Here is a 14,241-nt window from a genome sequence, read left to right as displayed (position 1 = left end):
GCCTACATCAACACGTATGAGGTTTGGCTCTTCTCAAGCCATGGAACTGGGGCAGTTTCCCATCACTAGGAGCCAGCCTGGATGCAGAGAGCTGGAAAGCAGCCCATTCCCCTGCTTGGGAAACCGAGGCAAATCTGTTTCCCCTTCCTCCTCCATAGAGAGAGATGCCTGCAATTCGTTGTGTCCTGCATCAAAATGGATAGCGGTTTCTTGTTTGAAAGCAGAGCAAACTTCCTGGCAATGAGAAGTAAATGCCTGCAACTTGAATGGGTGGAAGGTTTCTGTTTAAGCCGGCTCTTAACTTGGATCTTGAATGGACTCCAGCAAGTGAAACTGCATTTAAACAGGACGCTGCTGTATGAACGATGCAGGGGTCAGTGTGTGCCCACCAGAAATGGGAAGTGCAGTAATCAGATGAGCCACCTTTTGTGCCCTCTGGGGAGAGGTAATGTGGAGCCAGGCACTACTACTTCTGACAAAGACTTTTAGCCTGGGAATGAGGCATCTTTAGCAGATCACCAGGATATGTTGGCTTGGAAGGGAAGCGACGGAAGAGACAGCACTCAGACTACCCCAGCTATCTGCCTGGCACAAAGCAAAGAAAGCTCCAAATAATGCACATCAGGACTCCAGGCGCTTTAACATACTCCCTGATGAGTCTCTGCACTTTAATAAGTGCAGGAGTACTCAGGGACTAGGGAGTAGAAAAAAAGCCACTGCTTGAAATACCCAGCACAATCTAACCCACAGTCTGTCACTTTTTTTGTGGACATAAAAACGGGGAGTGATGCTAATGTTGTAGACCTCCAGGACAACAGTACACCTAACGCTTCTTCACAGTGGCTGTATCTTCCCGTCAAAAATACACAGCAAGAGGGAATTTCCTACTATCTCCCAGCTCACATGAGAAGTAATATTAAGAAAAAAATATACTGATGGCCAGCTCTTTTACACACATCAGATGCTTGTACCTACTCTGCAGTCTGATGCTGACAGGGCTTGCTTTCTTTCACTGCTAACATCTTTTTAACTCAAATGTTCAAGGATTAAAAGTCAGGATGCACGGAGGAAGGCTTATTACTCAGGGTATTCTGACTAATAATTAAAGTTCTGCATTTTAAGACTGACACACATGCAATATGTTCTAGTCTTTTAAGCAAAAATTCTTGCAGATTTGCATGAGTCCAGGAGATGGAGCTTTGTGCAATCCACAAAGTATCTCTTGTGAAAGTTCCCACGCAGGCAGCTGAACCAAATCCAGTCATACACCCCTAAAGCCTGTGTGAACACCCCCCTAATCAGTACTTCAGCACATCTGCTTTACTGTCAGTGTTGACTCTTGCAGAACTCTCACCACTACCACTGCAGCTTTCTGAAACTGCTGCTTAGTTTCTTGTGCTTCCAGAGTGAGCCGTTGCAAAAAGCTCAGACTAGAGTTCCATGTGTGTGCTGTTACAGCAGGTACCATCGGGTAAACCTCAGGTTCATCATCCCAAATGCCATTTCACTTGACCTTCACTACAGAGCAAGTGATGTGGGCAAAACAGTCCGGTTTAACATGGTTGTTGATCGTGTGGCACACCAGCGCGAAAAAGAAAAATACGAGTGTGTATGCGACAGTGAAAGGAATACTCTCAACCTAAACTGCAAGCTACATAAACAGTGCTAAGCTGCTCTATGCCACGGGATTATCCATCGTTGTGATGAACTGATGCCAAAGCCTGTGTTTTGTTAAACCGTATCTGTCACTGGTATCTGCAGTATGACATTTCCGATTACAGTTGCTTTCAGACGAGCTTTTCAATTTTGTTGGGGAGACAAATCTAATTGCTGTTTAATACCAAACAACACTGCAGCAGGACGTGATTGCTTTGCTTAAATAACATTGTTTCATTAAACTGCTCAGATTCGACCCTATTAGTTTGATCTTTGGATCAGACCAGAAGCAAGGCTGACAGGAATCCTTATCTGAAATAGAATTTCTTACTAGACCAATTTGTGACCCTCAGAATTTTATTACACAGCTGCAGAAGTGTCCTGGTTTCAGCTGGGATAGAGTTAATTTTCTTCCTAGTAGCTGGTACAGTGCTGTGTTTTGGATTTAGGATGAGAATAATGTTGACAGCAACAACTAAAACATCAGTGTGTTAAGTAGTGCTTATACTAAGTCAAGGGCTTTTCAGCTTCCCATGCTCTGCCAGGTGCACAAGAAGCTGGGAGGGGGCACAGCCAGGACAGCTGACCCCAACTGGCCACAGGGATATTCCATACCATGTGACATCATGCTCGGTATAGAAACAGGGGGGGGAGCTGGCCGGGGGGCCGTGACCGCTGCTCAGGGACTGGCTGGCTGTCGGTCAGCGAGTGGTAAGTGGTTGTATCACTTGTTTTTCCTGGGTTTTGTTCCTCTCTTTTGTTGTTTTCCTTTTCATTACAATTTATTATTATTATTTTATTTCAATTATTAAATTGTTCTTATCTCAACCCATGAGTTTTCTTACTTTTGCTTTTCTGATTTCTCCCCCATCCCACCGGGGCAGAGTGAGGGCAAGCGAGCGGCTGTGTGGGGCTCAGTTGCCAACTGGGGTTAAACCACGACAAGAAGGTACTGATGTTTGCTAAGAGGGGAAGACACAATTTCCAGAGAACACTGGAACATAGGCTTTACCTACTCTTTAAGGGGAATCCTGTATACTAGGCAGCTAAATCGAGGGGATTTTTGTGCAGTATTTTACCACAGAACGTGTAAGTCAAAAAGTTTCAAAACTGAGAAGTGTCAATGTCTCAACTGTACAACATGGCCAGGCTCCTAACTTTTCCTGCTTTTTATATCCTCCTTTGCTCTATCCAAAGTTGCCATACACAGGAAGACAAGATAACAGTAGGAGACCACATCACGATCTGCTCTGAGCTGGTAGGAGTAGAGAGTTACGCGCCCCACAAGAGCACAATCAGGTAGACGAAGCTCCGAGAAAAAGTCTGGCTCCCCTTCCCTGGTGCTCTACCTCAGAAGGAAGAAAGGCCCAGCCCACTCCCCACTCCGGACAGGAAGGGGTTGGGGAATTGTTCTTTCCACTCTCAACCTTGCACATACATCAGCGCAAAAAGGTATTATCGTAACTGGCCACTGTTGTCCACTAAGAGTGACACTGTGGTATCCTGCGCCAGGAGCAAGTGACATGGTCTGTATTCCCCCAAATGCCTCTGCAAACTGCCTCTGTGCTCAGCTCTACACCACTCCCCACATATGCCATTTACATACAAACATCCATCTTTGTTTAAAGTGTAGCTGTATTACAGGCTCACAGGTAGGACACGGGGCTGGGATTTAGGACATCAGAGCTCCATGCCTAGCTGTCCTACTGCCCCAGGCAAGCTGTTTCACTGCTTTATGCCTCCGTCTCCCTGGAAAGGGTGGGGGATAGTCTATTCTCACACAAACCACTGAGATTTACGAGTCAGAAGTACTATGTAAGAGCTAGATATCAGTGAAATGGGGTTCCTGCATCATCAAAGTTACAATACTCACATTTGGTGAATTCCAGAAAACTAAACACTTTCTCAAGCAACTGTCTGTTCCTAGGTCATTACACAACACTCACAAGTGTAATACTACTTGGAATTTGGGGCCACTGAAACACTGAGTCACCTCCCTACACATCACAGGAATGTTATTTCTTAGTAAGGGCTTTATTTGTTAATCATGTATGTTTTTGAGATCCTAGCTTGACTGAAACTAGCTAAATACTATTTTAAAATATAATTCTTGTATTGCTTTCCAGATACTGTGTGGCTTAATCGCAGAATACTGAAACAAAAGAGAATCCACACCTGATTCTACTGCTGAAGAAAGTTATCAGGAATAACTACTGAAGTGAAGTCTAAGGAGGTATCTGTAGCACGAGTTTGAGCTGTAAATGGAATACCCAATACAAAAGATAGGTATTACTACATCAGCAGTTTCTGAAAATTTAATCAATTTATAGTCCCAGTTTTGCCAAGACCGGCAGAGCTGGGCAAGATGGGATGGACTTTAGTTTAAGGAAAAGGAAGATGTTACAGTTTTTCCATAAAAACAACAAAAAAACCCAACAGAAAAAACTTCACAAGGAAACAAGTTCTTTTACAGCCTGTATTTCACAACAGCTTTTGGTGTGCCCGTGTCCACTAACACATATTATACTGAGAGGTGTTTCCACCCCCTTTCTTGCAAATCTCAAATGCCTTCGCCATCAGAACTGATCCTCTGAGATTTGGATCCTTCCCAAGTTCATTCAACCTGATTAATCTTTAATGGCTGTCACTGGTTATTTCACCCAGTCAGTCAAGAGCTTCTACAGTTCAAAACGCCAGCCACCCTCTTCCCATTCTGGCATAACACAGGGCTCAGGATTTACGGAAATTATTCATCTGCATCATAAAGAACTTGAAGGAGCTGTAAAAGAGATTGATCCCTGACAGCTGCACTAAACTTGAAAGCCCCTTCCTGGCTCTGAAGAAGAAGAATTCTGACCTGAAAAGGGGTCTTGAGTGAGCAGCCTCAAAGGGAATAAAATATTGGTGCTGTAAAACCAGCACTCGCTAGAAGACTCAGGTGATCTTTTAATGTAGGTACACCTCTTGCCTCAGGCACAGCCAGCGTAATTACTTGCCACACAGTATCTCAAGCTCGCAGGCTGCTGTAACAGGCTGTACTCCCTTTTGTCCTAAGCACTGAGCAAGCCTCCAGAAATTACCGTCCACTACGTCTTCTCTAGTGACCAAGCCCTGTAGGACAATGCTACTGTTTATCGTCATATCCAATACATATTACTATGCCACTAACATTAACCTTTTATATTGATTCAGCTCCAGTTCCTGCATCTGTGCTGGTTTAGGTCTTTAATAAATCCTGTGGTGACAGGAAAGAACTCACACTAGTCAGCAACACTGTCCCCTACAAGGGTTATAGATTTCTAACCAGAAGTAAAATTTATCCCAAAAGCAGGAGAGGGTGGAGAGGAAAGAGGGAAGCCTTTATTTATCCAGCTGCAAGTATCTCCAGAAATCCTTGGGAGGCAAGAACAGGACATTCACAGACATCCCATTCGTGCAGCGAACATTGCTGAACCGCTTCCTGTTGCCAAGGTATGTGCTGGCAGAGGGAGGTTACCAGGGCACGGCGACATATTGTCATGCAAATGATGCAGAGTTATTGAAGGGACTTCCCAGCAACAGCGCACATTTTTTCACGAGTTTGATCCCGGCATTGAAAAGGAAACAAAACGACTGCGTGAACGTGAAGCAGCATTGGCCTAAGCCAGAAACACCAGCTATCCCGGAGCTGCGGGAGTACCAAACCTGTCTTTGGCGGATTCAGTAGGCCCCACTGCTCTTTATTTAAATGGGAACGGGGAAAGAAACCGGCCCTTGAGTCCTGAGAAACATGTGCAGTGCTTTTTAACTACATTGTTTTTCATGATCTGTAAGTGACACTGAAAACAGTGGAAGAAAGTGACACACAAACCTTGGCTCAGAAAAAGCAGAATACATGCCTCATTCACATTTTGCTATTTGGGATTAACTTGCATGCAATGATTTTGAGTTGAAAACTGTAAAAAGCTTACTGGCAGAAAATGCAACTGAAAACACACTTCAGAAGCTGTTTTCCAGAAAAAGCAGAAGAGCATATACTTGCAGCTGTACATTTATAAACCCAAACAATTTCTTGCCTTTTCTGATCATTATTACTATAGCTCGGTTGAATTTTTTCGCCCTTTTCAGCTAGAGAAGTTCATGGTTTCCAGCAGTGGTAATGACTTATCAGCAGAGTAACTGGTGTTTAAGTTTCCTTACTTGAAATAAATTACTAGAAGTTTCTTATTTTTCACAGAAGTACTTGTAAACAGAAATTGTCGATTAGAAAAATTCATAGAGGTAAAAGATGGTTTATTTGCCTCCACGAGGGAACCAGTCACACACCACAAAATGCTTCAGAATGAACAGATACCTAGCACTCAAAGTGTCCTCCGGACACAACTGAATCAAAGCTCTCCCTTCAATCTTTCCCATACTTAACAGTCACCTCTCAAACTCTCCTAAAAGTGAAGGTAGAAACTGCACATGGCATCAATCACCTATTGATTTAACCATAGGAATAAAGACTCACCTTCTTGGACTTACCATTCCAGGATGAACTCCAGAAGTGAAGAAAAACATGAAGTCGTGTTCATACATTCGAACGTTGCCCTAGCTGACTCAAATCAGGGTAAGATAAACTCGCATCACCTAAAGGAATGGAAGAAAATTGGCTTGACTGATTCACAAAAAAAAGGGGAAATTTCCTTAACAGGAACTCAGACACACAGCCAGAAGTTTCAGGGCAAACACTTAAAGCACAGAAACTTGGGCCGGGAGGGCGGGGTGCATGTGTGTGTAAAGAACAAGAAAGGTGCAGGCCAAGGCAAAAGGGAGGCGAGAGAAGGAAGAGCTTCATGCTCCTAAGAAAACAGGTGGATTAGAAAGAAAACCTATAACCCAGAGAATGCCCTTGTGCCATCTCCCTGTGCCACGTGCAATGGAGAACCCGATGCTTCAGACCTGAAGGAAACCAGTTCCCTCCTCACCACCCTCAGCAACCCAGCAGTGACCGCAAGAATCATCGTTCTTCCTAAAACAACCCTACGACAAAGCTTCCCAGAAAATGGCAGGCAACCCCGGCCACCAGGGGCTCTGCAAGAGGAAAGGCTGCCTCAGCAGCCAGACTTCAAAACTGGTTGTTTATCAGCCAAAGGGAAGCAGCCTCCGCCACACATCCCACAGCCCTGGAAGAGCTGTAAAGCTGGCAAGGGCTGAAGTCTAGTAGGAGGCTTTTGTGAACCAAACTCGCCATGTGAACGAGCCTGGTATGGAGAAGCAAAGCACAGCATGGCTGCCGAGGGGGCCCCCATGTTCCATGGCTGGCTGTGGAGGCAGAGGCCCTGTGGCTGCTCCCCTCTGAAGAGGGAAGGGCAGGCTTTGCTGCGCCAGCAGGGCCAAGAGAGCTGGAAGTGGGGGAAGCTGTAAGCTCCTTTCTGATGCGTGCCCTAGCACAGCACAGGAAAAAGCTCACATTGGGATAGGGAAAAAAAAATAACCATCGCTCAGATTTGTACCTGCTGGGAGAACAAAAAGTACTGCAAGAGGAAAAGAGCAACACTGAAAATTCAGAAACAGCTGCTGGGAACGAGGCAGAAACAGGAACATAGCTTCTGAAGGTTAAGCCAAGGCAAAAGAAACTATAAAGAGACGAGACATTGTGACCGGAGAAAGCAAGAAGGCAGCGGGGCCCAAAGCCCGCAGAACACCCCAGGCTGCTGGGGAGAGGGAAGCCAGGGTGGTGGCTGGAGATAACCATGGGACAGACGGTTTGTGCTGGTTCATATAAAGAATTAATTTTGGGCAACTATTTGCAGATCTGGATTTATTCCCATTATCGCATCTCTCCAGCTAAGGGAAGTTATAGTAGCTTTACCCAGAGCAGCAGGAAAGCCTCCACTAACTCTCCTGGGCGGCCACAACCTGTGTTGTACCTGGCAGCTGGATCACAGGTCCTGAGCTGCCTGGAGCAGTCCTGGTGCTCAGCTATGTGGGAGGAGACTCCCCGAGTTTCACTCTCACCCAGGAAGCGTCCTGTACCACAGCCCCAAACGGTAAACTCACCTGATGCTTCCACAGGACCACGTTCCTCCTGGTCCCACACTCATCTCTTCAGACACACACTGTAGGACCGCGTCCTCCAAATGGGTTGGTCGGTATCATGCTTGGTAGGGGTCTGCTCCCCCGGGAGGATTTACCCCTGCCAGCGCCTTGGCTCCGCTGTTCCCACACCTGGCCAGGCACCCACTGCCCTGTGGCATACCAGCTGCCGAGCAGACAACCTGCGTGCCCTGGGGCAAATGAGTTTGACTGACGGTGTACCTCTGGTAATCAAAGGGGTAAGGGACTGACAATCTTAATGAGAACGGACAGCTTACTTAAGCTAGCCTATACGATTTACAGGAAATACAGAATCTTTAGCAATGTAAGTAGTAGAAATATACAGGCATAATAGTACAATCACAATACCATTACTGTTTTTCGATGAGATTGCCAAGTTCTACAGGCAGCAAGTATGGTGTACCGCTCGCTCGCTCTATCCTCAGGAGCACCTTCAACACCTGGATCTGACCTTACTGCAAGCCCAGGATCTCTCCCCAGCTAATCTCATTCCTGACAGTACACCACAAGGTCAATCATTTACATGGTACTTCCCCTCTCCTCCATTCCTGAGAGACAGACCCCGTTGCTGCAACAACCCCTGCCCTTCCCTCTTCTGGCAAGGTCAGCTGCTTTCAGCACCACTGGATGGGTGAAACGCCACGCGAGTACAGCACAGCCGGCTTTCAGCTCCCCTAGCAAACTAGTGCTGGAAAAGACACAGTACAGATTGCGTTCAGATCGAAACATGCCAGTAGCGTGAAATACAAGAGCACGTGACTGTGCTCAAAACCACTGTATCAGTTGGCACCACGTCTATAGTACCATTACAAAAAATTCTAAATACACCATCTGTTCACTGGCTTGGACCACCAGCCTTGACACTTGATCTCTAGGTGGCACTATTTGCAATATAGAACTTTTTAAAAACATTAATGTTCCCAAGTGCCATCTGCTGGTACTTTCATTATTTACACCTAGCTATTTCAGAACAATGAGTATTTAAAAGTGTCCTTGTGCTTTTCAGTTGGCAATACCTCCAGCCCCAAAAACGCACAGCAACTTTTTTTTTGTATCATGAAAGTGGTTTATTGCATCTACAGCCCAGAACACTTAATTATCATTGTGAGAGCCTGGCAAGTAATCACCAGAAGCTTTCAAAAACGAAAGCAAGTATTCTGACAGCATATGGAGGCTGGTAATTTTAACTTTTAAGATGGACCAGACAGGTAGCACTTTAGAGTTCCACTGGAACGCAGTGCTTTTCTTTTAAAATTGTCTTATATTCAGCTTCACAAGTCTGTATTTAGCTGCATAGTCAGGGCAGAGGACTCCTGTCTTTCTGCAAAATTAAATCCAGAAGTTACCAGGTTCCACTGGTTATGATCTAGAAAGTAGCTACTACACTTCACAAAAATGTTAGGGCTTGTTTAAATTTACTTAACTTTTTAATATGGCAAAAGTTAAGTAATGCACCAAGACTTAGAACCAACAGTCACAACAGCTCAGAATAACTCCATTTGTAATTTTCTCCTAAAAAAGGAAAAAGCTCAGTCTGCCCCCCACATTTCTCCAGCAGAAAGATGACTCTTAAGATCAAAGCTATTTAGAACCTGGAGGCACAACCTCAGCAAGTGACTATGCAACAGCCACTGCCCTTTGGGTTTAGGGAAAACTACCTCAGTAAAGACCTAACATCTGAGGAGAGCTAAACTGTTGTCTGTATTTACCCAAATCTCGAAGATCATTCTTAAAATTACTTTCAAGTGACAGCAACAGTTACTGTCAGGAACTGGTCAAGGTCTGCTGAAGTTTTCTGCACAAGGAGCAGATCCACATTACCTGCAAGGATTCCACCAACCTCTCCAGTTCTGCCCTCCCCCCCTGCCCTAAAGGATTAGCTGCAAGGATTCCACCAACCTCTCCAGTTCCGCCCTCCCCCTCTGCCTAATCCTTTCCGCATTTTCTAAATTTCCAATTCTTCCATCATTGTTTTCTTCCCCAGTTCTTCCTGCAGGACACACAGAGGCACGGCCCCACATGAATAAAACACATTTGCTGTGAATGACTAGGTCACTTTACTAACTTGAGGCTATCAGATCAAAAATCCAGTTTAAGCACAGACACAAACCATACAGCTGGTCTAGAACAGCAACGACCGCTACCCAGCTTTGACACGGTAGGATAGCAATATAGAAACCATGGCCACACGTCTGCTTCACCTTGAAAACTGCCCATTTACATGCAACTTCCTGAAAGGGGCAGAAGTTTATAAGACACCAACCATTTAGAGACAACAAAAACTTAGTTCATGAAAATTTATTCTTTCAGTGTCATAGCCAGCTCTTATGCGACCAGGGCAGAAGCTGTCGATGATTCACTAAAAAGAGAGAAGAGAGCGAAATATTAATTGCAAAGGCAGTTTTTCAAACTAGTTGCCAAAAATACTGCTTCAGTTCAAAGCTTTAACTACCAGTTGTGAGCTTAATCACCACCCGTTTAAAATTTTTTATGGCATAAAGAAAGATTTCACCCTTCCTTTTAAAATACAAATACTAGGATAACAGCACAAGACCATGTATTCAAAAACCTGGCTAGTTGCACTTGAGTCTTTTCAGAAAAAGAGCTCACCCTGATGTCTATGGGAATCCTCCTACGCTGGCTAAATTTTCCTACAGAAAAACTACAAATTACTTTCATTTTTGCCACAGCTAAGCCATTTCTCAATAAATTTTTAAAGTAACATGAACTATAAAAGTATCCGAGTGAGAACAGAGACTGCAGTTTGTATAAAGTATTATAAAAATTATCTAGTAGTGACTTCACTTGTTGAGACAATTATTTTTTTCCAAGTGTTGTGACAGGCATTTACCCAGCACTAAGTTCCATTAATTTCAGTTAATATTTATGAAAACACCTATTCTTTGCTGCCTAGTTTACCTATACACCTGATCATAATGCACTCTTCACCCTTCGAATAACAGCCCCAGCATGTTGTTTACAAAACCTACAAGACCTCGGTGAAAATAGTAACATAAGAGAAGACTTACTACTTCCAATTGGGCGGCAGTACTCTCTTAGTTTTGTAGTAGCGAGCCAACCTATGGATTCTGCTTTCAATCAGAATCAGGCGGAACTTGGCATCTTTATCCTTGAAAAGAAAGCTACATCACAAGCAAGCACTACTTTCACTTCTCAACGATGTACAATGCAGATGAGCTTTAATAAAGTAAAAAATCCACAGCTACTGCTACAAGCTCCACGTTCCCATTACCAAAGTCTGATGAATCCGGTAAAATCAGAACAGGGCCAGAAATATGTGGTTTAAGCAATGGTTTTAAGATCCTTTTTACAGGCAAAGACCATTCTCCTTTATCAAAACGCCTCCCCAAACCCCTAAGTTTCCTCAAAGTGGGCGGCTAACAGGAAGTACACTAAGAGTCTTTGCTTTGTCAAGTTGCAAATAAACTGCTGTATTATTTGAAAAAACAAACACAGAGAGTTATCTACTTAAATTAGCACTCACCTTTCTGTTTCTCTCAAGATGTTTCCGAACAGCAACAGCTTTCTTAATCAAGTGATAAAGATCCTCTGGAAGGTCTGGGGCCAGTCCCTTCGATTTAAGGATTCTCAAAATTTTGTTGCCAGTAACAAAGCGAACCTGGGCAACACCATGGGAATCCCTCAGGATCACACCTGAAACAAACATTTACATCTCACCCTGAAAAGAAAAACCTTACACAAACAAATCTTGCGAAACCAACCTTACAGTTACAAGCTACCCAAAAAAAGGTCTTCTCTAAATTAAAAAACTTTCTGATGGAAACTGTGAACAAATAGTAGACAACGAGTGAGCAAAATTCAACTTACAGAAGCTGAAACATTTTACCAGGTAACACTTAACAGACAACTAACCCGCCCATCACATTTAGGCAGGTAACACATTAAGTGCTACAATATTATTGGGAAATTTTCAACAGGACTCATTAAAGCTAGGTATTCAATCACCCTTTTCTCTATGGTTAACAAAGATGTCATAGACATCTTTACTCTAAAAAAATGTACTGTACCACAGGGATCATTAATACTCTCAGGATTACAATAACAAAAAAATCATTTGCATAGCACATAATTGCACTGCATAGCTCGTGACCGTATAAAGTTGTAGCATGCACACACTTAAGCAGAGCTCGAGAGGGGTCCAGACTACTGAGAACTGGTCTATCATGTAGCTACAGTGCCTGGCTCAGTAAGCTCCTAAACACAGGGCTGCCGATATTTGAGATGAGATGTCAAGTTTTTCTCCAGGAAACTGGGCAGTCTAAACTTCCCTGTAACATCTGCTACTGGCCGTTCCTAAGGACAGGTTATAAGATGAAACAGATGCTTCACGTTTTCTCCTTGAAAAAAAATACTCAACTATTTCACCAAATATGCTTCTTGCAAGAATGAGATGCATTACATTTTTAATGATACCAACACCGTGACTACATAGGTACATCAGAAAACCTGTATTTTCTCAGTATGTTATTTAACATCAGTTGAAGGAATAATTACATTATTACAGTCAGAAAAAAGTGTTTTGTCTCCATTTAGGAGTTATTAATAAACCTTACCAATTTGTGATGGAGTCAGGCCTTTTTTAGCCAGCTTGTAGATCTGTTCCTTTACATCATCAGAAGTAAGTTTCAGCCACTAAAGAAAATTAGAAAAAAAAAACAAAAAAAACCCCCAACACCCATGAGCACTGCTTAATACAGAGGCATAGGCTAGCTATATGAAAGCTTTTTATAAATGGTAGAAATAGATGCTTTGTAATGCTTGAAAAAACAATCAAGAATTGAAATTATACTTCTAATGATATAGACACTTTTTTACATATTATGAACCTATCGTGTTAGTGATATATGGTGGGGGAAGACAGAGGCGAAGTAAGAAAGTCTCTGTTTAAAACACCCCATATAGCCTCCAACCAGCTGCTTTATCATCAGTTTACTTTAACTGCCACACTGGAAGCACGAATACAAATTTACAGAGGAAAAACATCACTGCCATTGGGAAGGAACTCTTTGATAGGGCCTTTGACAGAAATGCAAAATTGAGAATCATTTAGCCATCTCTTAGTAAAGCACCTACAGAGATTAGTGAAAATTGGACTTTAAGTACACAAATTAATCAAAAAATGAAACAAATGGATCTACTCAGATAGGACTGTGCCTCTTCTATTACTTCTATGTTAATCTGTGCTGACAGAGCCGTTACTTCGGTGATTATTAGGGGGAAGACAACACCAACAAGCTAGGTAGTCCTCGCTCTTTCAACAAGCTACAAAAGCTCCTAATTTTTTTTCCCTTTTTAATACTGTAACATTATGAAATAGAACAGCACAGAGAAAAATGTATTTGGAATTGCTCTATAGATGACAATTCAAAACAGAATACAACTAAAACTAAGCAAAAAACCCACAAGTTTTTTTAAAACAAGTATAGCATTTGAGCATCCTAATCATTATTAAACTGTTTAACCATCAGCAGTACTTCAAGCAGCTTCGCGTTATCTTACTTTAAATTGTATCTATTTTCATGCTTTGTGCTTTCACGTTTCCGTTTAACTGTTTTTCAGTACATGCTTTTCCACATGCACCACAAATTGATCTTTCTGCCAACAAACAGATACCACAAGAGATAGTCTTGCAAAGCAAGACAGATTAAGCTGCTGCTTGTTTAGCTGACAGGTAAGCCTTTTAAGTGGAAGTACCCTGAATGAACTAAGGGCACACTGACATTACTTAAATTAGTGCTCTGACCAGCAAATTACTGTTGTAAATAGTTTAGAAAACAGTCGGTTTATTCCACAATGGCAAAGACCAAACTCGAGCATGAAGAGAGTAATTTAATCTCTAGGAATTATCAGCATACAGACTAAAAATAATTTAAGTAGCACTTAAATAAAGGAAGGTACAAAGAGGAAGAGAGACTTTTTTTGCCCAACAAATCATCTGGCCAGGAAACGATGCTTGCTTTTTCTCAGTATCCTGAAGACCATCGGCTAAGGTAGCATTTTATCAGGCCGTAATTTAAAAACGACGATACAAAATATTACAAGTCTCTTCGTTTTGTTTCTTTCCCTGGGCACTGCTAAGCTGCACTACGGGAACCGGACCCCGCGCTGAACGCCACCAGGCAGCCGCCCGGGCCCGCCGAAATGCGCATGGGGCGGGGGAGTTACTTACCGTAGGCACGCTGCGTCTGTAGGGCAAGGCTGACTGGGACAAGCCCTTTCTGTGGGGAAGAAGCAGATCACATGCTATGCGGAACCGGACAAGCTAGACTGCCGCCCTAACCCCCCAACAAGGCAGCCTACTACAAGCGTTTCCTGCAGGGCCGCATCCAGCCGGCACGGCCGAGGCCTGCGGCCTCCCTCCTCGCCTGGAGGCAATGCCGCCACCGGTACAGGCCGCGCCGGGACAGCACCGGGAACAGGAGCCCGGGCACCACAAGCACGCCCCTGCCCGGGGCCAGCCAA

General features: G+C 43.6%; 1 protein-coding gene across 1 annotated transcript in view; it reads right to left on the bottom strand.

The window, feature by feature from the left end:
- Positions 1 to 10,019: 10,019 nt before the first annotated feature.
- The window catches only part of RPS13 (ribosomal protein S13), a 6,269-nt gene continuing 2,047 nt past the window's right edge, over positions 10,020 to 14,241 (bottom strand). The window contains exons 3-7 of the mRNA XM_009288892.1: positions 13,949 to 14,022; positions 12,333 to 12,411; positions 11,243 to 11,412; positions 10,767 to 10,867; positions 10,020 to 10,096 (exon numbers count right to left, since the gene is read on the bottom strand). Of these exons, the coding sequence (XP_009287167.1) occupies positions 10,063 to 10,096; positions 10,767 to 10,867; positions 11,243 to 11,412; positions 12,333 to 12,411; positions 13,949 to 14,022 (458 nt within the window). The 3' untranslated portion in view covers positions 10,020 to 10,062. The remainder of the gene's footprint in view (positions 10,097 to 10,766; positions 10,868 to 11,242; positions 11,413 to 12,332; positions 12,412 to 13,948; positions 14,023 to 14,241) is intronic.

This window comes from Aptenodytes forsteri, unplaced genomic scaffold (genome assembly GCF_000699145.1).
Source record: "Aptenodytes forsteri isolate BGI_AS27 unplaced genomic scaffold, ASM69914v1 Scaffold8, whole genome shotgun sequence".
In the NCBI taxonomy this organism is placed as follows: Eukaryota; Metazoa; Chordata; class Aves; order Sphenisciformes; family Spheniscidae; genus Aptenodytes; species Aptenodytes forsteri.
Note: the sequence above shows the minus strand (reverse complement) of the source record. Positions and strands in the feature narration are given on the sequence as shown.